General features: G+C 37.5%; 1 protein-coding gene across 8 annotated transcripts; it reads right to left on the reverse strand.

Moving 5' to 3' along the window:
• Positions 1 to 523: 523 nt before the first annotated feature.
• On the reverse strand, positions 524 to 26,493 carry dnmt3ba (DNA (cytosine-5-)-methyltransferase 3 beta, duplicate a). Of its 8 annotated transcripts, none has more exons than XM_077223525.1 (26): positions 26,406 to 26,493; positions 22,166 to 22,295; positions 21,925 to 22,070; positions 21,470 to 21,668; positions 19,506 to 21,229; positions 19,236 to 19,404; positions 18,467 to 18,535; positions 18,109 to 18,161; positions 16,716 to 16,847; positions 15,951 to 16,028; positions 9,876 to 10,025; positions 9,678 to 9,785; positions 9,441 to 9,570; positions 8,425 to 8,547; positions 8,233 to 8,277; positions 7,623 to 7,702; positions 7,398 to 7,510; positions 7,118 to 7,301; positions 4,717 to 4,801; positions 4,393 to 4,538; positions 4,105 to 4,195; positions 3,825 to 3,973; positions 3,436 to 3,521; positions 3,223 to 3,292; positions 2,919 to 3,037; positions 524 to 2,756 (listed from the first exon to the last, which is right to left on the reverse strand). In XM_077223525.1, the coding sequence occupies exons 2-26, from the start codon at positions 22,287 to 22,289 to the stop codon at positions 2,615 to 2,617; spliced, it is 4,515 nt and encodes a 1,504-aa protein (XP_077079640.1). In that variant the 5' UTR covers positions 22,290 to 22,295; positions 26,406 to 26,493; the 3' UTR covers positions 524 to 2,614. The 8 variants fall into 8 exon arrangements, with proteins under 8 accessions (XP_077079640.1, XP_077079638.1, XP_077079639.1 ...); XM_077223523.1 differs by lacking the exon at positions 26,406 to 26,493 and adding an exon at positions 23,368 to 23,465; XM_077223524.1 differs by lacking the exon at positions 26,406 to 26,493 and adding an exon at positions 23,368 to 23,438 and having other exon boundaries at positions 22,166 to 22,292.
• Between the last annotated feature and the right edge of the window lie 198 nt (positions 26,494 to 26,691).

Here is a 26,691-nt window from a genome sequence, read left to right on the forward strand (position 1 = left end):
ATTTATATATGTATAAATATGCAATTTTAAGCTACTTTTATTTTGGCGTTTTTTTACCAGTCTTTTGAATTAATACATGTTTTAATTCAAAAGACTGGTAAAAAAAAAACAACAAGATAGCACACGTCTGCAAGATGTCTGTTAAAGATCACTTCATCTGGAAAGCATCTGCTGTTTACTAACATCTGATAGACATCTTTAAGATGCCAGTTTAACATACATTCTTAATCATTACATCTTAAAGACATTTTCTAAACGTCTATTTGACATCTGACAGGAAACGTCCTATAGACGTATTGCAGATGAGCAAACACTAAATAATACGTCTTTCTTACGTCTTAGAGCAATATGTAGTCAATTAAATATTTTCTTATAAATTATATATAGTCAGAAGTGATTGTATATATGCGTGTATATAAAACGTGAATAAATCACATTTAATATGGAGGACTGAATGTTTAGTTTTGTGGGTTGATAAAACACTTAAATTAACATATCAATTTAAAAAAAAATGACAGATACAAAGGGTTGGTGAAATTTATTTTTCATCACTGATGTTAGTACAAGCATGGAATATTAAAGTTAGGCAAGTAGACTATAGCAAATATCAAAAGCTATTTAAACAAACCCGGTCTTGTCAATCATCAGTTCAAGAAAAAAATCCTAGATCTACAGAGATAATTAGCATTTCATTTAGCACCAGAAGACATGGGTTTTGAAAGACCCATTCAACAGAAAAACAGAGGTATTAAGGGCAATTCCAAGGATACAAATATATAGTATATTCTGTTCACAAAGTATTGAATAAAAATAATCAGTGTTACATTAAAGATCATCCTATGAGGCCTGCTGGTGTTGAGAAGACCTGAGGGAGTTATTTCTAACGAGACAATACTGCACCTCAAAACTACACACAGACCGTCATTTCACAACAATTACATATAACACATCCACAACAGAATTCTTACTGGGATTTTCTAAAGCTTTGCTACAAGTAGACATCCAAAATTAATCAAGACATGTAATCCAGTTACTGATCTTTCACCAAAGCTCACACATACACCTCAAGCTGGCCCATGCCGTACCCAAATTTAATCAATCTCAAGTTTCAGTCAGTTGGTATCATGTTTTAAAAAACTATCAAAAGCTAAAGATCAGCTTTGACCAGTGACAAGGTCAGAACCACAAACAATATATAATGCTGAAAACACATGATTAACAACTAGAAAGAAAACAATTTATACACATTCTGAAGCACCTAATTTCACACCGACAGTTTTCAATGACCACAATGGAAAGCGAAACGTATTCTTTTCACGAGACTTTTCAATGGTTAGATACAATTTAGACATTTGCACAAGACAAATGCAAAGCCAGAATTATTCCCTTTAATGTAACCTGAAGTCATGCCAGTTAAAATCATTTAAACATTTGTCCTACAAAAACATATAGCCTATCATCAAATTGTAGGCACTTATTCTTTAAGCCCTTTCTCACATTGCATCATGTTCTACAAAAAGGCCTCATAGTTAATGCAGTGACTAATTCTCACAAAGATATTGAGGTATGCTAAATCCTTAAATGCTGCAGTGAACACAGTTTTAGACCATCAGCTCAAGGCCAACAGTTTTAAATCGGAAGTGCGTACAGGTAACAAATGGGGTAAAAATTAAAACTAAACTGAAGTGTTGCAACCTTAATTCTAAGGGTTGATGACCTGTTTATTGTACAATTATGTGATAGTATGGTCTAAAATGCTAGCTGAAGGCAAAAAAGTTGTCCTAAAAATGTTGGATCACACTGCAAATTGTTAACATTAAAAAGTAAGGAGAAAAAAAAGCTAAAACTTTAGAAAGCATCTCAATTCAAATCTATCAAAAGCCCAAGGCTTTCACTAAACTACAATTGTACAGACAACATTTGTGCTAGTGAATACATGGTATATGGGTTGCATGTATTCCTATAATCAAAATGCAAGTCATCTATGGTGTGCATGAACATTCTTTTCAATTAAATACATGATACTTAATAGGACAACATTTAAGTGTTGACTTAGTACAGTTGTCCATTGGCCAAACATTCTATATTATAAAAACAGCACCATGGAATGACAACATTTCCAATCATTATGAAAAAAATATGTAAATGTTTAACAACAGGACATGTTTATTCCTAAACAAGGACAAGTTCTGATGTAAAAATGTGATATAAAAAGCTGACATGTTAAAGACGGATTTAGATAAACTAAACAGAACTAATATTAATTTATTCATTAAATTATAAATAGGCATTCCTCCAGACAATGAACCAATCACAGAATGGCACTGAGGTAGTGGGTGGAGAATCGTGTGGCTCTCTTCAGCATTAAATCACTTTAAAAGCACACAAGTTAAAAACGACAGTAATTATGATGTTTGAAATATGATCCAAAAGTGTCTGTGCATTCCAAGCATCACCGTTCAGAATAAAACACTTATAAAACACAGAACAGATTTTTTTTTTTAAAGCAACATTAAAAATGAAAATATTCTGTGAGGTCAGAATCTGCAGAAACCTTAAAAAATCAAATTCATTTATCTGAGAGATTTGGACCTTCCAGTGCCACAGGATGGCTTTACTCGCAAGCAAAGTAATCCTTAAGAGGGGCAAAGAGGTGTCGGATCACAGGAACACTCCAGGACCGCCCAAGGACTTTCTGTCTCTGTCCCCGCCCCATATTATTCACATCTGTGTAATGCTTTGGGAACCCAAATATTCTGAAAGTGCAGACAGGAATAAAATATCAGTCATTTTGTCAAAAGCAACATTTATGCAGCTTTTTAATAAAAACCCACTGACTTACTGTATGCAAACCTGACAAGGCCAAAATTCGAGTAAAATTTAATTTAAATGTATAAATAAATAAATAGATATCTGACCTCTCCATTTCAGTGCACCAAAGGTAGTCCTCTTTTCCATTCATGGTGACCGGTAGAGGTCCCATCTTTCCTTGTTTGATGGAGTTGGACTTGGTGGTAATAGTGCGAACCTTGTTGAACTGATGATACAGTTAATAAAGGCATTTTATTAAATCATTTGTTAAAAGGAAAGAAATACATTTTAATTGGTTTTGACGATTCTAACATCTTACTTAGTTGTGCCTAAACTTGTATTTGTGCATTTCTTTCATTTCATGTGCAAAACATTAACTTTTCAGTCAGAAGATACAATAAGTTTGTTCACCATTGCAGTTCGTCCGACCTCCAGGCAGTCCTGCAGATCTACGTTATCAGTCAGTGAAGTAGCAAGTGGTCTAAAAACACAAAATTAACTCTTCAGTCACAAATAATCTGTGAATCAATCCATCTATTACTGAACACACATACATTTCCAAACTTGGAAAAGTTATGCTTGTATTTTAACGAGATGTGTGATTGTGTGGGCACGCATTTATACCGGTTCATTCCAGGTAAATTTCCCCAGAAGTAACGGGCCCTATGGGCTGGGCTTACTTTCACAGCATCAATCATCACAGGATTACACTGGAAACAGATAAACGCATGAGAATTTATAACCCTCAAAAATAGTAGCATGCTCATCTCAGTGAAAAGGAATTCTGCCTCAACAGCATGCATAAATGTATAGTATAAAATATTTCCCCACACAGATTTTGCATTGAGTTTAAGTTCAAACAGAAAGCTGCTTGGTTTGAAAGTGACTTGTGTGCAAGATGAGCTTCATACATCGCTACAATATTGACAATGGCCCTTTTTTGCCCAAGAAAATTCCCCCTGAAATTTTAGCTTTTAGCTTAATTTGTAATCCTGAAAACAAAAAGTTTTTACCTCCAAGAAACGGCAGATATCAGCCTTGTCGTGGGCACTCATCGCTACAACATTCTCAAAGAGCCAGAAAAATGGGCGATCGTCGTCCTCTTTTGGCCTCATCATGGTTAACATGCGGTAATATTCGAAGAACAGTCGACCTGTGCCTTCTAAGGACGACAAGAGCAATAAAATAAAACAAATTACTTTTTTATAATTAGGTTATATAAATATATTCTAATGCAAAAGACCAAACTCAGATGTACCTAAAACTTCACAATTCTGTTAAACTATATCTTACCAAAAAGGCCTTTTCTGGCTGGATTCACCATGGACAGGTCATTACACGGACTTCCACCGATCAGGAGGTCAAATGGCCCCCACTCCGCCAGCTACAAAATGATGACAACAGGGAACTTTAAAAGGGATCTTGTCACAGTCACAGCCAGATACGAGGAAGAGTGTTTTTAAAATAGCAAAGTTTAGCCGTTAAAATCTGGTTATGCGTCAAATTCCTTATACTACTTTAAGAAAGTATATGATGAATGTGAAGTAGTTCATAGCTTATGCGATAATGCTCTATACTTACATGCTTCCTTGTGATGGTGCGGACATCCTTCACATATTCAATCAAGCCCTCATGTTTGATCATCCCGACCGCAATAGAGTCTTCACAGATCTCAGAGGCAATGTAGCGGTCTAACTTAAAGCCCAGGTCTTTTAAAACCAGATAGCCTACAAAAAGAAAGAAATAAAAAGTATGAAAAAACACCCTTGTTTTTGTCTTGAACAAAGTAAAAAAAATATTAAGTGCTGTTTTGCAAAAAACAAAATTGTTGAAGAATATACTGACATTATGACAGATTTTTTATTTTTGGCTGGAAATATTCCAGTAATATTGAAGTGAGCAGACCTGTTGCAATCCCATCAAATAGGGAGAGGACTCTGATTGGACGACGCTGACGAGCTGGAATAGAAGGATACACTCGGTGTGGCTCCTAAACAAAGGACAAAAACAGTTTTCTTACTAATACACCATTCTGCTTTTCCATTTGTTTCCCAAATGTACACAACCATTCAAAAGTTTGGGGTCGGTACATTTTTTCTTTCTTCTGAAAGTAATTGATTATTTAATTCAGCCAGGATGCAATAAATAGAAAAAGGGACAGTAAAGAATTATACATTATTACAAAATATTTTGAAATGTAAAATGTTATTTTGCATTTTCTATTTATCAAAGAATCCCAAAATAATAACCAGTCTTCATAAGAATATTAATTTCTTGAGCACCAAGTCAGTACAGGTGCTGGTCAACGAATTAGAATTATTTTAAATAGTGCAATCATGAAATTCTTTGAATGCATTTTTTGTGCAGAAAGCAAATCAGGTGTTCACCGCACCTGTCCTACTCGTTAGACTAATCACAGAACTCGTTATCTGGAAAAAAATTTGCTCAGCTGAGCTTTCCAAAAGGCCCATTTAGGCCATTTAACTGTGACACTGTTGTTTTATTGAATTAGAATAATGGTGAAAGCGTTTCATTGAATTAGAATAAATGCTCAAATTTTTGTTTTCTGTGAAGAGTGTTCACTGTGCAGTATAAAGTCAGGGTTGAGTAGAATTTCTAAGTTGTAAAATCAATCATGGGTAAGCAGCGCGACCTCTCAACCGGAATAGTGGCTCAAATTCAAGCCCTTCGCCAACAAGGCTTGACCCAAACTAAAATTGCTGAGCAGCTCGGCATCAGCCAGTCTTCCGTCTGCAAAGCTCTCAAGAAAAACTGCAGCAAGCGCACCAACTGTTCCGGCGTCCGAAAAACTTCTGCTCGCGACAACAAGCAGCTGAGAAAGATCGCAGTCAGCAACCGGTTCAAGTCCACTTCCGAGTTCACCGACTTGTGGAACAAGCAGACCGGCGCTGACGTCTCCAGATCAACCACTTACCGTCGTCTGCGCGAACTCGGCTTCAAATCTCGCGTTCCAGCAGTAAAACCGATGCTGAACAAGAAACAAATGGTGAAACGGCTGAAGTGGGCCAAAGAACACGGCGAGTGGACTGCTGAAGACTGGCAGAAAGTGGTCTTCAGTGACGAATCACGCTTCTGCATCTCCTTCGGTGACCAAGGTCCTCGTGTCTGGTGTCGTGGTGGCGAAACCTACAACCACGAGTGCGTGAAAAGATCCGTCAAGTTTCCCCAGAGCGTTATGGTCTGGGGATGCATGTCCGCTCGAGGTGTAGGGAAACTCTGCTTCCTCAAGAAGACTGTCAATGCTGCCGTATATCAAGATGTTCTGGAAACGTTCCTGATTCCGACTGTTGAGGAACAGTTCGGCGAAGAAGACTTCATATTTCAACAGGATCTTGCACCGGCTCATGTGGCAAAGTCGACCAAAGATTGGTTCACTAAAAAACAGCTTGAAGTTTTGGCATGGCCGGCCAACTCGCCTGACCTCAATGTCATTGAAAGCCTTTGGGCCATCGTCAAGCGGAAAATTCGCGACAGAAAGCCTACTACGCTGGACCAACTGAAGCAGAACATCGCCACTGCCTGGGAAGCTGTGAGTGCAGAAACTTGCGACAAGCTGGTCAAATCGATGCCGCGGAGACTTCAGGCAGTCATACAAGCCAAAGGGGCAGCCACAAAATACTGAGAAAGTGATGATTGTAATTATAATAAAAATTATTGCAATTCAATGAAACGCTTTCACCATTATTCTAATTCAATAAAACAACAGTGTCACAGTTAAATGGCCTAAATGGGCCTTTTGGAAAGCTCAGCTGAGCAAATTTTTTTCCAGATAACGAGTTCTGTGATTAGTCTAACGAGTAGGACAGGTGCGGTGAACACCTGATTTGCTTTCTGCACAAAAAATGCATTCAAAGAATTTCATGATTGCACTATTTAAAATAATTCTAATTCGTTGACCAGCACCTGTATATTACAATATTTCTGAAGGATCGTGTGAAACTGAAGAATGGAGAAATGGCTGCTGAAAATTCAGCTTTGTCATCACAGGAATTTGAAAATAGAAACCACTTCTTTTAAACTGTAACAGTATTTCAGTGTTAGTGATTTTACTGTATCTTTTGTTTTGTATTATTGAGCAAATAAAATGCAGCATTCATGAGCAAAAGAGGCTTCTTTTAAAAAGTCTAACCAACTTTTGAATGGTAACGTAAATCGCAAAATACGAATGGGACTAGATGGAACACAAGATGCAAAGAGTGCCACTGCGGTATAAAGTCTGTATCTGTTACTTTATGAAAATTGGACTACTTGGATATTTAACACAAAGGATAAGATGGACACTCACAAATTCAAAGGCACTGTTATTGGCGAAATACTCCTGGACACGAACACTCCAGTCAGGCCTGAGCTTGAGCACACCATAGCACTTTGAGGGCAGGCAAATGTAACAGCTCCATGGGTCAACCTCCTTCAGCTTTTCGAATGTCCCCGGTCCCACCAACACATTCAGACAGTCTTTACAGAAACATCTGAACAGAGTGAAAAGAGAAAAAGACAGTAAAACAACCTGTTTTGATAGTTAACATGACATTAAGGTTTAAGTTAGTGTAAGTTTGAGTTCAAACCTGCAGCAGCTGGCGTTTCCACAGAGAATGACCTCTTGTCCAGCACAGCACACAGTGCAGTATGACTGATAGCCATCCTCATCATACCTATACAGCGTCTCTGTAAAGTTCTCCTAGACAAATACACAATTGTACATGGAAAATTATATTCTGGCCAGCAAAAGCAAGTACCATATTCATTTTGTGATTCAGTACTAAAAAGATAGGACAAGATTTGAATCAAACCTTGCACTTAAAACAAAGGCTTCCTTTGAAGAGAGGATGGATAATTTCAACATTGTCAGTTCCACATGACAGGCAGAAATCTGAGGAAAGAGCCATGGGAACAGACATTCTGTATAATTTTCTTGCAATTGATTAAAAGGACTGAGCAATAAGACTTGTCCAAAAGGAAAAACTAAGTAAAAATAAAATGAAAGGTATGATTTATTGTGGTGGCAGCTGTGAAAATATACACAGTGCACATGCAAATTTAATCTAAAGGGTTTTTACAGCTTTTGACCAAATGAATTGACATGTCTATTCTAAGTGTTTTATAAATAAATTAAATATAATTTATAATTATTCATTTTATGGAAAAAGTTAATTAAATATTTTAGAGCTGTCCAAAACTATATTTCCACAATTTCCTATGACCTTTTATTAATTCCCGTAATGTTGCCAGGCTGGGAAAACCACAATTTTATCATTCCCTTGCATTTCCAGGCCCCGAATCATTTTCTGATTGGCCCCGTAGGAAAAACTATAATTTAAATGATTGTTGAACCCTAGAATAGCTTTAATAATTAGCTCAATTTATGAATATGATAGAAATAAAATAAGACAATTGACTCACCTTCAATCTTTCTGCCTTTACCAGTAACCTCTTCGACCATTTGATCTGAGAAGGAAGGGAATAAACATGGGTTATGTCCTCTTACCAAAATTATGTAAACAGTTTTGTGTTAATGTTTTATGAGATAGAAACCTAATTTATGCTATTATGATTTATACTAAGTTCTGGCCTCAATGCAGATTGATAACTCACCTCTGGTGTACACCTGAGTTGACGGTCTGGATGGTCTGTTCTTGCAGACATACTTCCTCTTGGCTGGAGGCTGATAATCAGACACAGAGGAATCTGACTCAGTTTTATTACTGGTAGAGCTGTCTGTGAAATGGAAAAGCAGATGGAACTCTTGTTAATCAACCCAGATCAAAATTTTGCTTATTAGCGGCTTTTTGACAGTTTTGTGCATAATCCTAATTTCTGATCAATGTGAAGTCACATTTTGAAGTCACACAATTATTGTCTTTTCGTGACAGATAATTTGTCACTTTTGATACTCTGTTATTTGGTCTGTTTACACCTGGTCATTTCATGACTTTTTTTTTGATCGGACAGCTATCTTATTGTGAAAAGATCACACCCTCCAAAGCATTTTCGCAACAGAATTAAATCCGATCACTCAAACCACTTCAAGAGGTAGTCTGAGACGCATTTCAGACGAAACCGGAGAAGTGTAAATGCACCTGGTTGATAAAACCACATAAATACATTTTATTCCTCCCAAAAATATATAAAAAATAAACGTGTGAGAGTGTGTTAAAGGCTATATGTCATGTATACTGCAACACTTATCGCCGCAGGTGAGTAGCTGAGTATCTTTTTGGCAAGCCGACATGCAAACTGACGCAAATTAAAGAAGTCACAGAACCTAAATGCAAAATCTTCCTCATTAAAAGTAGTGAGACTAAATTATTCTACCACTCTCTCTCCTATCACGGTCTTTGATCTTGAAATTAGCTGATGATAAATAAAATGCAGCTAATATCTGTTGCTTTCATTGACGTGAACCCCGTTAAATGTGCATATAGCGCGGGAATTGATCTAAAGATCGGATTTATATTTTGCGGAGACACGTATAAATGGAAACATTTTAACAAATCAGATAGCTATCAGATCACAAAACATGAAGTGACCAGGTGTAAAAAGGCCCATTATGAACTTTCAAAATTGTTTTTTTTCTCAATTACAGATATGTTTTCAGATTTTGTACATACCTACAACAGGCGAAAAGCCATCAGGACCCATGGGCTGGAAGCCTCCAAATGCCCAATCTAGCATGGCTTTCACTTCTTCCCCTTTCTTCTCAGTGGGGGGGAAAGTTTTCCCACAGCGCTCACCTGCCAACTACACATGAACAACAATATAATGCAACATTACAATAAAAAAAAAGAACTGGTACTCTATTTCAAACCGTAGTTGAGAATGGTTAAATAAGTATCTTTCCACTGTACCTCCAGGATCTGGTAGATGGCATTCTTGTAGGTAGGTAGACCTTCATAGGATTTACTACAGAAGCACCTTGCAAATGCAGAAAAGGGCAAAAGTCCCTCTGTATGTATCTAAAATTAACAAGAGAAGCATGCTTCAGTGTGAAATACTGGATCTTTTGAAGAATGCAGGAAAAATAATTCTAAAGAATAAAAACAAACCTCTGAAAACATGCCATCTCCAAACCACTCTACGCGCCTCATGGACACAGGAGGTGTCCTGCCCTTCCAGGCCACCACCAGTCCAGGCCACCAAGAGAAGCCCTTCACTTTTCCCCACACTAGCTCTCCAATGGCATAACCCTTCCCATCCTGCACAGGGAAACAATAAGTCAATACTACATACATTCAAAACATGCATGTCATATTATATAAACTAAGAAATGACTGTACAAGCAGGATGAATATGATTTCAACATGAAAGAGCAACTGTCAGAGCAATCAAAAGTAAACTAAAATAATATAACCATTTAAACCCAGTATTCTATTTAAGATGCTCCAGCCACAAATGGACAGTGCCAAATCCAGCGTAAAAAGTTTCAAACGTTTTGTGTTCACTCAAACACAGAGGTGGGTAGTAACGAAAGTATATTTACTTCGTTACATTTACTTGAGTATTTTTTTTTTGTTGAGAAATTGTACTTTTAAGAGTAGATTTAAATGTGGGTACTTTTACTTTAACTCGAGTACACTTCTAATGAAAAAAATTTACTTTTACTTTGTTACGTTGGGCGACGTTCCTCTTGTTACTTTATTTTAATGCAATACATGTTTATGCGTAGTTTATTCCAAGTGCGCTGTATCTTTTTTATGGGCATGAGCGATGCTCAATTCACAAATGACTCACTCTTTTGAGTCGATTCTGTTCAAAGACTTCATCAAACAAGTTGGCAGATCTGTCTAAATCGGTTCGCGAATCAGTTCGTATGATATGTTCAGTGTCCTGCACGCACTGGATCGTCTGAAGCGCTTTCAATTCACACTCGACTCGGAGTCATAACAGGAAGATTTAAAAACATCAAGAGCGTTGGATGAAGTGGCCGTGGACCTACAGTCTAGTGAAAGCAAATCTGCAAATGCCTCATTTTTGCCAGCGATGCAGATCTTTATTAGTTCAATATCTTCGTAAGCTGTCTGTCAATGAATGATTGCACAGGACGATACATACGATATTATTTCATTCGGGTAATACATTTTACAACCAAACAAATTATTACGCCACGATAGCACTACTACAAAGTATGACATTATCCGTTTTTTGGACATATACATTAATTTATTGGCTACATTAAATAAGCTACCATTGTCCACAGTTTATGAAATGAACACCCCAATAGTATCCAGCTGCAGACCCGCAGCACCACCAGTTTCAGAACCCCAGCGCCAGAACCGGAAGTAAGGGGCGGAGCTTACGTTCTAACACCAGCGCCAGGACCGGAAGTGAGGGGCGGGGCTTACGTTCTAAACCGAGTAACGCCACCTAACGTTTTGGAGCGTAATTTGCTTAGACACGAAACGTCATTATTACACACGAAATGTCATACTTTATACCTATTATAATGATACATTAAGGTATAGTACAATAAGCATTTAAAACATTGATTTTTTGTAGTATAATTCTATATAGTTATCCGTTTTATTGTATTATGAGAGTTACTTCCTGATCGTGAAAATAATGCTTGAAACTTATGGTCATTTTATATAAAATATACTTTATTTCACAAGAACATGTGCAGCATGCATTTTTCTTTATGTAAAATAATGTCAAAAATCTAAAAAGAGAGAGAAAATCCGGCATTGTTTTAAAAGAAACCATAAAAATGTACCGTACTTCAAATAATAGCCGAGTCCCAAATAGACGATTGTCTCTTTACACGCCTGGTGTGGCTGCAGGTCTGGGTAAATATAAGTCCGGTCTCAAATAGAGGTCGGGTCTGTTTTTTAGTTTCAGGTTGTATTAAATCTTCTAAAACCCGTCAGATCGTCCGCTTTTTGGCGGAATAGAATGACTGCTGCGCATGACAGGGCGCTTAACGAGCAGAGAGAGAGAGAGCCCCGGCCGCGCGCGCGCACTCTCACGTCTTCAAACAACACGAGCACTGTCTTGCTCTTTATTTGTCACATACCAGTTATAGTTCATACAACGAGCAGTGACTCACTGTGTAATAAAAACATACCCTAAATATTATTTAAAAGGTGCAACAATTTTTTATATTTTTAAATACTTGCAAAAATAACCATGCTTGTGTCATTGTAAATAATTCCGCCCCTCCCTCACTTCCGGTTCTGGCTCTGGGGTTCTGAAACTGGTGGTGCTGCAGGTCTGCAGCTGGATATATCTCGAACACCCGCCATCCCGCGGTAATGTGTGTATTGCGCAGTGGCGTGCGAACTCGACTTGAAAAATGCATTTGCCTGCCTTAGACACAGTTAACCAGTTTTAAACATGCTTGTTTAAATATAGATCCAATATAGTCCGGCTATGTGTAACCCACTTCTAGCCAAAATAACACGGAATCTGGTTACATGTCATTTTTTCCAAAATAACTTGCGAGATGTATGGTATTCCATCATATAAGCAAAGTCAACTGTGATTATAAGGTGTTTGGTTTCATTTCTTTGACATGTTCTTGTTAAGGCTGTGCGTAGCCACTATTTAGCTCGTAGTCAGACCGGCTATGTAGCCCAAATATAGTCAAAACTGATTCATTGTAGTTTTGTGGCCAGGCAGCGCATGAGATCGATCGGTCGAATGTATTGACGATTTAGCTCTGAATTGGCCGGGCTATGTGCAGTCTGCTTTTAGCCCACCCGGCAAAATCGAGGCAATCAGTGGTCTACTCTCAACGGCTTGGCTATAGCCCTGATTTAGACCAGCGTATAGCCAAAATAGTCTTACAATTATTTTTCGCACACGCTGCTTCATGTTTGCTCTCACACATAACATTTAAACACAATCTACCATATTATTTGACTGTCTTTAATTTAAAATGAAATAAAAATGCAATTACATTTATCCAACATTATAAACCCTGATCAAGTTGGATTTATGATGAACAGGTCATCAACGGATAACATGAGAAGGTTACTCCATTTAATTTGGTTAAACAGAGAAAAGACTGACCCAATTGTTGCCCTCTCACTTGACGCAGAGAAGGCGTTCGATCGGGTTCAATGGGAATTTCTATTTACAACTTTGACCAATTTTGGGTTTCGGCCCTGCTTCATAAAGTGGATTCAAACATTATATAAGACACCTAAGGCATGCTTGATCACCAATGGTAAAGTTTCTCCATCTTTTGACCTCACTAGGGGGACAAGACAGGGGTGTCCGCTATTGCCACTATTGTTTAATATCACACTGGAACCATTGGCAATTGCTGTTAGGGCTAATGCAAACATTTCAGGCATACAGGGAGGCAACAAAGAGCACAAATTATTTTTATATGCCGACGACATTCTGGCCATGGTAAAAGATCCGGATAAATCCTTACCCCACCTAATGGAGACAGTTCAATCCTATTCCAAAGTGTCTGGATATAAAATTAATTGGACAAAGTCGGAAGCTATGCCTATATCCGGAATATGTAACGCAAATATGGTAACTAAATTTAGCTTTAGATGGATCCCAAGAGGAATAAAATATTTGGGTATAAAGATATGTAGGGAGTTGGAAGAGATTCCTACCCTAAATCTGGCACCACTTCTACAAAACATAAAAAATAACTTAGAGAAATGGGGAAAAATTCAGCTAACTTTATGGGGAAAAGTAAATATAATTAAGATGGTGGTCTCCCCTCAAATTAACTATGTGCTGATGATGCTGCCGCTTTCAATATCACATTTGATCTTTAACCAATATGATATAATGGTTAAACGTTTTCTATGGAATGGTAAAAGGCCTAGGATAAAGTTTAACAAATTATTTGCAGCCCGTGTTAAGAGAGGGTTGGGATTACCAGATCCTCGGCTTCATCAGCTATCTTTTGAAATGGCCAAATTGGCCAAGCATTGGAACAATAATGCTCAATTAGACTGGGTTACTATTGAGAAAACCTTGTCACGGCCATACAGCCCTATTGAGCACCTGTCTCAGTGTTTAGACACAACTACAAATCCTATTATGAAACACTCAAGAGAGGTTTGGGCGAAGATTCACAAGATGCATAAATTATCACAATGTAAACAACCATACTCTTCCCTATGGTATAATTCTACTATTTGTATTGGGAAATCACCCATATATTGGAAGAAATGGCATATAAACGGCTTGTGTACTGTGTCAGACCTGTTTGAAAAGGGTGTATTTATGTCTTACAATGATCTTGTACAGAAGTATAATTTAAAGGGAAAAGATCACTTTTGGAAATATCTTCAAATGAGGAATTGTGTTTCCACGAAAATTCAGCACACAGATGGAAACCATATCTTGGACTTCCTAACACTTCCTTATCCACAACAAAAAGCCTCCGTATTTTACAGGACAACCAATCAGGTGCTAAGCAATGTCTGCACTAATTTAAAGATGATATGGGAAAAGGACATTGGGATTGTAATTGGGGTCGAAGAGTGGAAAAGAATTTTGTCAAACACAGGCAAATATGTAAGAGAGGCTAGAGGACAATTTACACAGTATAAAATCATACATAGGTTTTATTTGACACCTCTTAGACTCAATAGAATGGGTCTGACAAATAATGATGTTTGTTGTAAATGTCAGAAGGATAGAGGTACTTTTATTCATTGTATCTGGGAATGTCCAATTATTCAACCTTTATGGCAACAAACCTTAAATATTTTGAGCAAATGGCTTGGAACAACAATACCGTCATCACCAAGGTTGTGTCTATTAGGAGACAGGGAACAGATGCCAAATACTTCAAAGGGAGAGTTTGCAGTAATTATGGTGGGGGTCTCTGTGACGGCTAGAGTCATCCAGAAACACTGGAAAACTACAGAAACCCCAGAGTTAAAAGAATGGGTCAACATAATGACCAGGACAGCTTCATACGAACGTCTGCTTTGCAAACTACATAATAAGAACAAAACAGGGGTCCCGGTGGATATTCCAGCTTGGGATGATTTTTGGTCATTTGTGACGTTGTCTTTACATGTGAAATAATAATTTACTTATTTATTTTATTATTATTTTTTATGTATTTATTTATTATTATTTTTTTCTTTCTTCTCTGACCATTTATTAATACATTTACTTTTTTATTACATTTAACCACTGTAATATTCTGGCCTTTCAAGCAGTATTGATACATGTGTTGTCATGTACTGGATTAAAAGAATAAAAACTTGAATTACAAAAAAAAAAATGCAATTACATTTCTCAACCGCTAGATGGCAACAGCCCTACTGAGACATAACTACTGACACCGCGAGACTTGATAGTTAGTAGAGATCACTGTTTCCTGTTATGGAAATAAAGCCAACAATTAAACGTTTAAAAAAGAAAAAAAGGTTTTGTATTTTACTTTTTATTTTGTCATTCTTAATATTTTAATTATCTTAAGTTGTTGATGTTACATATTTTACCTATTTGGTCATTTTTATGTTTTGATCTTTTTGTAAGTTGTCTAAGTTGTTAATGTACTTTCTCTAAATAAAACTTTTATATTTAATTTGTTTGGATGGATTGCCATTTATGAGAACCTGTTATATTTGAGTGAAAAATTATTTTAATCCTTTAGCCATCATTTTGTTGTCTATTAGACATATATAAATGTAGTCGTTCAATAGTCGTCTAATTGATGATCTAATCTATTCTTGGGCTAGGGTTAGTTGTCTATTAGATTTTCACTGACAGCCCAAATTCAGCCTTGTTTTAGCCTAGACGTCTGGGCTGTGTTTTGACGGCTATTAGACGTCTTTTAGACGTAAAATTTCTTGCTGGGAACTAGTAACTAACTGCTTGAGTAGTTTTTTCATTGGATACTTTTTACTCTTACTCAAGTTACTTTTCCTTCTATAAGTACTTTTACTTGAGTACAGTTTTTGGATACTCTACCCCCCAGTGACACAGATCATTTACTTTAGATACAACGTCTGTTAATGAATCAATGCAGATCATGTGAAACACACATCTGTAGTTACTTAAAATAGGTAATGTATGTCAAGTTAAGTCACCTTTATTTGTACATCTTTTACTTTTATTTTGTTATCATTTACAGTGATAACAGGAAAATAATGTGACGATATTTAAGAAATTTAGAAACCTAGAAGACTTACCTGGTACGCTTGTTCTTTCTTTCCAGGTCTGGGGCTCAGTGTTGAATTTGATGCAGAAGAACGAACATTGTTCTTCACCTACAATTAATACAACAGTTAATTTAGTGCGACACAAAGGAAGCATACATAATCTAAAGTGAGTGCAATTAGACTAAACATTTTGTGTGGAAAACACACAGACATAGCACCGAGTTTTAACAAAGCCTCCGTGGATCTGTCTGTATGCAAGCTTCCACAATGCTAAAAGTCTTGTTGAAACATGAATTGATTAACTTTATAATCATTTATAAATGTTACCCCAAGTAAAGATGTGTATTCTTCATACACACGCATTTCGTTTTTTCTCATGTATGTTAGTGTGTAAGTCCAGCATGCATAACACTACACACAAGGAATTTAAATGTATCATAGAGCACTTTTCACAATACATATTGTTCCAATGCAGCATAATGAAAATAAACAAGAAACTACTTAAACACCATGGAAAAGATGACTTGTTGTGAATGTTAGCACTGAAATTGCAGAGGAAAAAACAGACAAGGACAAAGCTACAGGAGGAACATAAGATAAAAACTCAAAAGACTAATCTACCAGCCAGAAAAGAAACTACAGGGCTCATGCACACATTAATGAAGCAGCATCTATTGCTTATGAAAACAGCTCAATGTAATACAGAGAGCATGAATGGGACGACTGAAAGGCGGACACTCTACACCCGCGATAGGCCAGACAGAGCACTGAATCTTGACCGGGGCAGGTACATACCGCCTCTGGCTTGCTGTCCTTGTCTGGGTTCGCTGGTTTGCTCCAGGTGCCAGCACCGGCCTGAAAGACTGTACGTGCAAGTGGTTTCTGCCGTAAGCTGCTCTCCCAACCGAATATTCCTCTAACAGAGCCCTATAGACCCATACATATGCATACAAATTACAAACACGGTCAACTCAGATCACATGACTCCTAGAGTAAAGTAATCAGTAACAGGGCCTTAAAGTACAGATATGTAGAGAAGGAAAGAAAGAAGTTAAGTCAAGAGAGGTTAGTTTGATGATATGGTTGATGTGTTTGTGTGTACCGGTGCATTTTTTACCACTCCTGTGATAACTAAAGTTGACCTAATCAGTCCTGGTTTGCTTCATCATCTCAAGAATACAATGTAAGATAGAACTCAGCAAAAGTATTCACTGCTCGGGGCATATTCAATTATGGGACTCTGGCAAAAAAGCTTGATCAGTAAAACGCAAGAATTAGTGATAGACTGGTATTTTTACCAGGCCCGATCATCAGTATTGCTAATAACCATTCGTGCATTTCCCAGAATGTTGGTTTCTCCTTTATCTCAGTACAATATCTACAAACAGTCTAGTCAAAATCTTACTACCGTTCAAAAGTTTGGGGTCAGTAAGTTTTATTTTAAGGAAGTATTTTTTAACATTAAATTGATCAAAAGTGAAACTGTTACACTAGACTTCCTTTTTAAAACGCTGTTACACAAGACTTCCTTTTTAAATAAATGCTGTGTGTTTGAGCTTTATATTCATCAAAGGATCCTGAAAATGATTCACAGTCTTATAGAAAAAACAGTCCCAGAGTAATGGCTGCTGAAAATTAAGCTTTGCCATCACAGGAATAAATTACACTTTAAAATGTATTCAAATAGAAAACAGTCCTTAACTGTAATAGTATTTTAACAATATTACTGTTTTTACTGTATTTTCAATCAAATAAACGGAGCCTTTAAATATATGTTATTTCAGTGTATTCCATATACATAATTTTATTTTTAGGTTGCGGATTCGATTCTCAATACCGGCAGGAAACAACTGAGGTACCCTTGAGCAAGGCACCTAACCCCCAATCGCTCCACAGGCACCACAGCAAAATGGCTGCCCACGGCTCCGGGTGTGTTTGTGTGTGTTCACTACCCACTACTTCTAATGTCTGTGCGCTAACTTGGATGTGTTAAATGCAAATTCTGAGTATGGGTCACCATACTTGGCCTTCACATGTCATTCACTTTGCAGTTCTCGGTATCAGCATCAGCCATTAAAACATACACATTGGTCTGGACAGTATTTACAATGGCACTAAGGAATTCATTCCTTGGTTAAAAACATTTAATAGTTGTTTCTCAGCCACAGTTTTTTCCAGCTAATATTACCTCCTGTAATGTGTTAACGCCATTGTTGGCTCCATCTTTCTTTGAATCCATTTCTGCAAGAAAATAAAATTTAAACAGTTAAATCGATAAGAACAGTCAGGTATGAATTTATCTATTTTGAGGTGTCTAAACAAGCAACACTAAAAGCAACAATTAACATTACTTTGAGTGCAGACAAATAGAGTACATTTGTAATTTCAATGCAAAGGAGCAACTTTCTTGAAGATTTAGTGTGAAGCGGAGACAAAGGAAGAAAGTTCAGACCAACAGATGTTTTCCACCAGGAGAAGCGTTTGAAGCGTAAAGCATTATTCTATAGCTGCTCTAGAACCTCTTAAACTGGACATTTCATTCACACCTCTCTGACTGGGGATCTTCTCCAGTCGCACCACACACGGCTTCACTGCGCTTGAGTGTTGAACCGTCTCTGGAAAACAGCACATCGTTTCCATCAATCTAACCAGCCTCTGCTGGATCTGACTGGATAGAACTTTAACTTTAAAGTATAATTTAAAATTGTAGATTACAATTTGAGAATTTTATTGTACTTACTATGTAAATTATTGGCACTAAATTAATCCACGACAATTCATTGTGAAATATAGTCATCTGTGGAGCACCATTTAGTAACAAAAAGCACCAGTGTTGATTACATGCAAGCCGAAAGATGTTTCTACAACTTCAAATGCTTGAATGATTTTGACAATGCAGATCCAGTCTTGCAAAGCTAGACCTTTGGTTGTTGGCTTAATGCTGGGTTCACTTTGCAGCTTATTCTGGCCAAGAACCACACATTTAGCCGCTGTACATAAGCTTCGTTACACACTATTAATGGATCTAGAAAACTTGAAAATATTGGCGGCAAACTATTGTGGTCTTGGCAGTGACCGCTGAGCTGCTTCTCACAGTGAAGAATGGAAAAGCCATTGTCAGCCTTATCTGACATTGCTGATCCAATCTGATCCACACTTTTTCCACAGCAACACAACTTCGAATATATCTGTCAGATTTAATGCCATAAACCTTGAAAAAAGTGGTAGCCCTTCCTGTCGTAGAAGCCCTTACCTTGCTACTCTTGCGTTCAGATGGACTGATTAGAAAAAAGTGCCCCTGAAAGGACAACTTACCTGACGTGCTGCTTCTGGCTTTTTTCTTCATCCCATTTCTGATGGGTGAAATCTTAACTTCAGTTTGCTCTACGGAGGAGTCGTCATTGGAATCCAGCTCCTTTACTATATCGGTGTCACTTTCACCTGAACTATCATCCCAATGAAGAGCATCTCCATTTTCAACAGCCTGTAAGTTAAACCATTTTGAACATGACAAAATTAATTGAGAGAGATATAGAACGAGCATAGAGAGAGCTATAGATTGATATAAAGACTTGTATTCTATACCTGGGCAAAGATTTTTTCTGCTTCAAGAGAAGGACAGGGTAAAACCAAAAGACAGAGGACAAGCCTCTTGAAAATAGATGCTGGTGGGAATGTCTTGAGCACACTACACCAGTATCGTTCCAGAGAAAGGGTTGAAGATGTGTCTTCTTCATCCTCAACAAGCTGATACTCCAAGAACTCATCAGTGAGCTTAGCAGAATCCTCAGGTTTAGAGCAGATGCCAAATTGTACAGCAAGGTCAACTATATTCTTTCCTGTGACCTTTAACCTTCCCGCTGGGCTGAGGAGCTGTGAAATGCCCCTCAAGACACTTTCGCTCAGAGGGAGATTGTCAGCGATAGAGGTCGTAAGAGTTTTGTAAAACTTTAAAGACTCATCATGAAATGCATTCAGGGAATCTGCCAGTTCCTCTTCTCTGGCAGAGATGAAGTCTTCTACCACCCCACCCAGACTGAGCTCAGTAGCAGGAAGACAGAATATTGAGTTCTCCAGGATGGTTGGGTCTCGTTCCTTCAGGTAGCGTATGACTGCTTGAGGGCGGAGAAAGCTGGAGGCATATGAACGTAGGAGCCCACTTGCTTCTCGAAGGATCTGGACAAGATCAGCACGAACAGAACCTTTGCTTTGTTGCAGGTGCTGCCCAAAGGCACGGAGTGGACCAAGAGCGTGATCCAGAAACATCAAGGTGACCCTAATTTTAGAGTTCTCCAACTGCGAACAAATATGCTTAGCTTTATCATTATTTTCATCACAGGAGGTGAAGTATGACACCAAATCACTCCACATTCCAAGCATCCTTTGAATGAGCACACAAAACTCCTCACAACTGTATGAAAGGGGTGCGCTGTTGTCTTTTAGTCCATTAATACCTGCAAACAGCATCTTGAGGTTGTCATTGCTAGTGGAACAAGTGGAGAAGTGTGCGTAGATGTTGTTAAGAAGTTCATGAACCTGACTGGAGTAAGCCTTTAGGCCAGCACTATAGGCAGAGTCAGGTATGCTGTAAAGTCCACCAAGATCAATCACCTGTGGGTTGAGCTCCCGAATTTGCAACACAACACTTTCTGAGGTCTGTTCCTGATCATTAACATAGAAAGCTACCATGTTGCAAGCAGGAAGTTCAAACTTTTGGAGGACATTATGTAAACACCCAGAAACAGAGTCTTCAGACTGAAAGACATCAAGGAGACGGATACAGTACCTTGCTTGATTTTCCTCAAAAAAGCCCACAAGCACTACATGGCAGGAGGTCCTTTCTCCGCTCTCTACATCAAGTGGCACCTGCCCATATATGTAGATACAAAACGGGTTCAGCTTACAAGCAGAAACAATGTCCTTTGGATACTCTAGTCCGAGGATGTATTTTGCAGTACGTTGGGAGGCCTTGTTGATCTTTGAGGGTAAAATGGATAGGCAATGGGTTTGAATGAAAAGCAACATGGTTTCACTACAGGAAATGGAGACTTCAATCTGCTTTCTCCCAGATGAATTTAATCCTCCCAGCTCAAATTTCATATGCTTTTGAGTCTGCTGGTGTCGCTTCAGATCGTAAAAACCTGCGTGTAGGACGACATTATGGTCACACAAAGTGCAGTAAGCGCAGTTGTCTCCCAGATGACTGGCTTTGATCCATTTAAAGGTTCTTTGCCATTTAGGATCATAAGTCGCAGGTCGCCTCCTTCCATTAAAATCAATGTCTTTGTCAGACTCGTCCCTTACTCTGCCTGTATAAAAAGAAAAACAAGTTACAACAGTGAGTGTTCTGGAATAGTGTATGCATTTCAATGATGAGCTGATTTTCCAGTCCTACTGATGTATTAGAGATACTTAGGCAAATTTTCTATTCATGACTGTGGGGAATAGAATTGAATAAAATAATTAAAAGTCATCATTCTTAAAAAATAAAATAAAATAAAAAATAATAATTTAAAAACAAAACTGAAATGACAATAATGGAGGCTTACCAGATTCATGTGGACTTTTCCAAGATTTTGGAGACTTAACAGCATCATCTACATGTACAATATCCTGACCATTACGAGCTTCAACTGGGTTGTAGTCCCTCCCTTGCCTCTCATTGGCATGGAAAAATTTCTTGAACCACTTCATAAAGGTGAAATTGGGTCTAAACTTCCCTGTAAGAAGCTCATTCACAGGGACTGACTGAAAGAAACATCAAAAATTGAGAAAGTCAATGTACTGTAAAGAGCTTGACAGACAACATACTGTAGTTCTCAGATTATGTTCTTATACAAGATTCACATTTAAATATCCATCATATAATTTCTGCAGCACGTATGGGATTAAACAGAATAGCAACAACATAAGGAAAATAAACACATTTGCATGCATCACCTTACACATTCACAATTTTATCTGCAGGAGGATTAATAGAATACATTATCTGACTAAATCTGACCTCTGTTATGCCTAATTTCTGGAAAGCTGTCTGCAGAAGACTGTAGTTCTGCATGAAATCCAAACTCTCTTGGGACTCAAACTTTACTTTTCTCATGTCAATGAACCCTGGGAAGAGCATGTCTATAAGCTGACAAAAACATGCACCTAAAAAAAGAAGAAAAAAAGAATCATGTAATTCAGGTTAAAGCTGTCAATAAGCAGACATTAACAACAAAACAGAAAAAAATTCAAAACAGTACCTGACCGACATTGCTCCACTTGAGTAAAGTTAGTGTGCAGGGTTTCGTTGATCCAGGACAGAATGTCATAGCGACTGAACTTGTCATCAGGGTTATTCGGGTCCAGACTAACATTTGTAGCCATCTTCTGCTTTCATAACGCAATACAAAAATATTTTTCTTACAAAATAACAATAGAACTGAGACAACATTCAGAAGCAATAAATCATAACAAAAGTCAATTTCATTGCACATTTGAGATCATAGAGAAGTGTTTGTTGTTTTTTGTCTTACACTTCTTAGACCAGAGAGATTAAGATATGACACTAAACCAGTAATAAGGTACCTTTTGTTTACCTATATAGTATTTGTGGAAAAGACAAAGAGAGAAAAAGATTTGAATGCATAAGAAATAATGCAAAATTACTCTCTTACACATGAGATGCATTACATAAAGTTGATAGAGATGCATTACATAACGTTTACTGAAAGTTTATGTATTTTGAAGAAGCCTAACTAGTCTGAGTCATATTGCATTTCCTCAAAACTACAAAAGACTACAACCTCTATCTTGCGTCGTCAGTGTGTTAACAACTCCTCCCCACTTTACGAAAATCTCGCGGGGTAATTTTTGCCGCGAATGCAGCGAGCTTATAAAGTAGCTTTCACTTATACAGGTTAAACCTGTGACAACAACTTGATACACCGTGGATCAAAAACAATGTGCGCATATAATCTAAATGAAAGTATGAAATAAACATAACCGGTAGCGTGCATTTAGATGTTTAGCGGTTGATTTATTTGTGGAATGACGATGAAATTGTAGTTTATAGCATTATAATTTAGTCGTTGACTCTTGTTGTCTTTGTGAACCCTTTCAAAACAATTGGATTTACGCTACCGGGACAAATGTTTACTTCATTTGTGCGATTTTATCTTTGCAAGTCGCTTTAAGACGGCTAACACGCAGTGCAATAACTTATATGTTTGCAAATAACGTCAATTCCGTAAACACTTTTTCCATAATCCATATCCGCGTTCTCATTGACCGGTTGCCTTTGTCAGTGTGTCTTTGTGTAGCTGTAATGGTCGCTCACATGAAGCGAAACCTGTAACGTTACGGGGCAATGAAACATAAGAATGAGAACTGTTTCAGCAGAATCGTAACTCTCCAAATATCTAATAATCGAAACGTGCTTTTAAAAAAATCAAGTATGTCCTACCTTATTTGTACCTTGTTCCCGGAGACCTCGCTACTCCCCAGTCTACAAGGTAATTCCCAGTGCCTTTACCCAACAGCAGTGCTGACAAGGATTGGCCTGTAGGAACCAAGGTGGGAGGTACTTAACTGCAGATAGCTAGGATTTCGAGATTTCTCGAACGTACAAAATAGCGTGTTGTTGGGCAAAAATGTATTTTCACGTCAGGATACAGGTATGAAATAAATCTGAACTGACTTAACATCTGTCGCAATTAATCTGATGCCAAGAACGGCATTTGCGATTTTTTTACTCGCACAGTTAAAAACACCGATCAGTTTTGCACATGTTCTGCTTGTGTTCAAACCATAAACATTGTTGGATTATTTTGTCAAGCCGGCAGAATGATTCACTTTTTATTTAATCTTGTTTAATGAACTATCAATGAACTATCAATTTCCGTGATCATGACACTGTCACAAACTATAAGCCACGTGGCGAGCACGCGCATGGTTGTCAGTTGGTGAGATGTTTTATTGTTAGAAATTTTGAAATACTGTGTAGCCTAATACCTCAGAGACCAAACAAAAAGTTGCGAAATTACGCCTTTTTATTAAATGTGCATAGTGTACATTTAAAGTGTTTAACGTCATATATCTCTCAAATATCAGTATAATCTTTCACAGTAAACAGTGAGAGGTTAGTCACACTGAAATGGCGGGCGGTGCACTGCGCTGAGTTGAACGTGTTGATATGGCGGCAAAAAAAAAACCTTCGGGGAAAGGGCTTGCACACCACTTAAAATGGCGGGGCTATTTGAATGGGCTTGTTCTGAAATTACTCGTTTGTATCTTTAAGAATAAATTATATTATACAGAGTTTAAAAACACTTTACAAATGTAAGACGATCCTTTAAGTTTGTAATCTCAATTTAGTCCACTTGGGACCACATCAGCCACACATGTGATGTTTAATCGCAACAATATTGACACAACCAACACTGAGTTTGGGGCAGGGCTAGCCTACCTGTTTTTCTGATCAAGAGTCTAGGGAACCTGTTTGAATTTTTATCTTTATTTTTGCAGTTTTCCGTTTGGTGATTACACTCAAACTGTGGTTTTTGGTTGTAATTGCAATGAGAAGAGGTTCTTCTCTAACCACTTCATTTATGACAGCTTAATTAGACACAGCTTGATGACCATCCCTTTAAATCGTGATTGCACCTTTATTTGTTTTAACATCAGCAGGCCTAATTTGTTTAAATGCAAAGCAGGACAGACAGGATAGGCAAGTCTCCATCTATGACTAGTAGAACAGGATTTTTATTTTCCTTTTCTCATTCTCCCTTTCATTCATTTAGACATTTGTTGGATAGTGATAATTTGGCACTATCAAAACATCATTCTGTTTGAGCATTTCAACCAGCCCAATATAACAATATCGACACAACACTGAGTTTGGGGCAGTCTGACCAAATTAGATCTGGAAACCTGTTTGAAAACATATATTATTTTTGCAGTTTCGTTTGGTGATTTCTGATGTGAGTTCCGTTTGGTGAACTGTGGTTTCTACTCGCAATTGCGATTTTATATCTCAGAATACTGAGAAAAGAAGTCAAAATTGCAAGATATAAACTCGGAATTGCTAGATAAAAAGTCGCAATTATATTTTAAAAAAAAATTTCCGTGGAGGAAACAAGCTTCCTTAGTTTTCACAGTTATCCCAATAGAGATTCCCCAAAGAACCTTTCCCTGATCAGTTCTTAAAATAAAATAAAAAATTCTTCGTGTGAAGAACATTTTAACAATCTAAAGCAAAATGTTCTGATTATCGCAAAAAAAGAGATGAGAGAGAACAGGAGAAGAGCAAAGGACCATGTGATCTGTTTTAATATTTTTTGTAAAATTATTGAAGTTGACTGTCCAGTGGAACACGGAAGCTTAAACTGAAGTGAGTTCCTTATCAGAAGTGAAAGAAGTAGTCAGTGATCCCTATCACGCTCCTGCTCTACACAAACAGTAGTCTTTATCTTCTCTCCTTCCTGTCCCCTCCAGATGTCTGCTGTTTGAAACTGAAAATAACGGTTTCACTACAACATAACTTATACCCACACATAAATCTCTCTAATGCATATTTCACAATGTCTCCTTTGGCACGCTTGAGAAAGTGACCATTTAAATTGTGTTTGAGACATACTGTTTCTCTTGTGATTATTTCTGTCTGCTAGTTTATGAAGGACAACTTTTTTTAGGAACTGAAAACATTTGGGATACCCAGGATTTTCCACATTCTTCAAAGCGGTAATGAAATAAAAGTCCTGTCATCGTCCTCACATTTATCCAACCTTTACTTTTATTTGTAGAGCACACAAGGAAATATTCAGAAGACTGTTTTTCCTTTCTTTTGCCATAGTGAAGCTTCAAAGCACCAAAAAGGACTCAACAATAAAAGTGGTCTCATGCTAGCTACCAAAACTATTGTGTGAGAAACCGTATCAGTCTAGTTAGTTAAGAAATCATTTAGACCAGTTCTGATTCATTGAAAAGATCTGACTTAAAAGAATGGTTTATTCAGGAGTCATACAGCTAGGAACTCTCATCGAACATCATATAGATTGCTTTTTATGAAGGTTTAGATACGATTTTGCATTCGGATTGAACCTTGAAAGGTTTAGCCCATTTATTGTAATTGCATTGAAAATACCTTCGAAATATCTCCATTGGAGTTCTGAAATGACATGAAAATGTAATTCTGTCTCAGAAAGTGTAGAGCTATAGCTTAGATGCTCAAACTGGTCACCATTTCATTTGTTATTTGCCATACTTTTTGCATTCAGTAGTTCATTTTAAACAGTTGAGTGGCAAATTTATATTCCCTCTGTTATAACGAGCTTCTAAAATGTTTTTAAACTAGTTTTAGAGCATGTCCCACCGCAGTACATAATACAGATTCAATTACTTTAAAAATAGCAGCAGATTGAAAAGTGCTTCCTTACACAAACCCACTCTCGCCTTCAGCCACAGATGAACCTAAGAACCCAGACAGCTCATCGCATCACTCACCTCGCTATTGATATGGCAAATCCTATCACACTCATGCCTGGTCTACAACAGGGTCACTGGGGTCAAGGTAGGCTTTGTGTTTTTTATCAAGGGGCAACACCCTGTAAGTGACAGGAAAGAGAGTCAGTCTTGTTCTTAGTTATTACCTAATTCAGAAAAGAGAAGTTTGCTTGAGAAATAGCTGAAACTGAATGCATAAAGTATAGGCCTAAACTGTAGAAAAAATATGAGATTTGTTGACTCAAGCTGCGCACAGGCAAAAAATGGTTCATTGTTTATTGTCAAT

This window comes from Siphateles boraxobius, unplaced genomic scaffold, assembly GCF_051911475.1.
Source record: "Siphateles boraxobius isolate OS27281-9 unplaced genomic scaffold, OSU_SipBor_1 9, whole genome shotgun sequence".
Classification (NCBI taxonomy): Eukaryota; Metazoa; Chordata; class Actinopteri; order Cypriniformes; family Leuciscidae; genus Siphateles; species Siphateles boraxobius.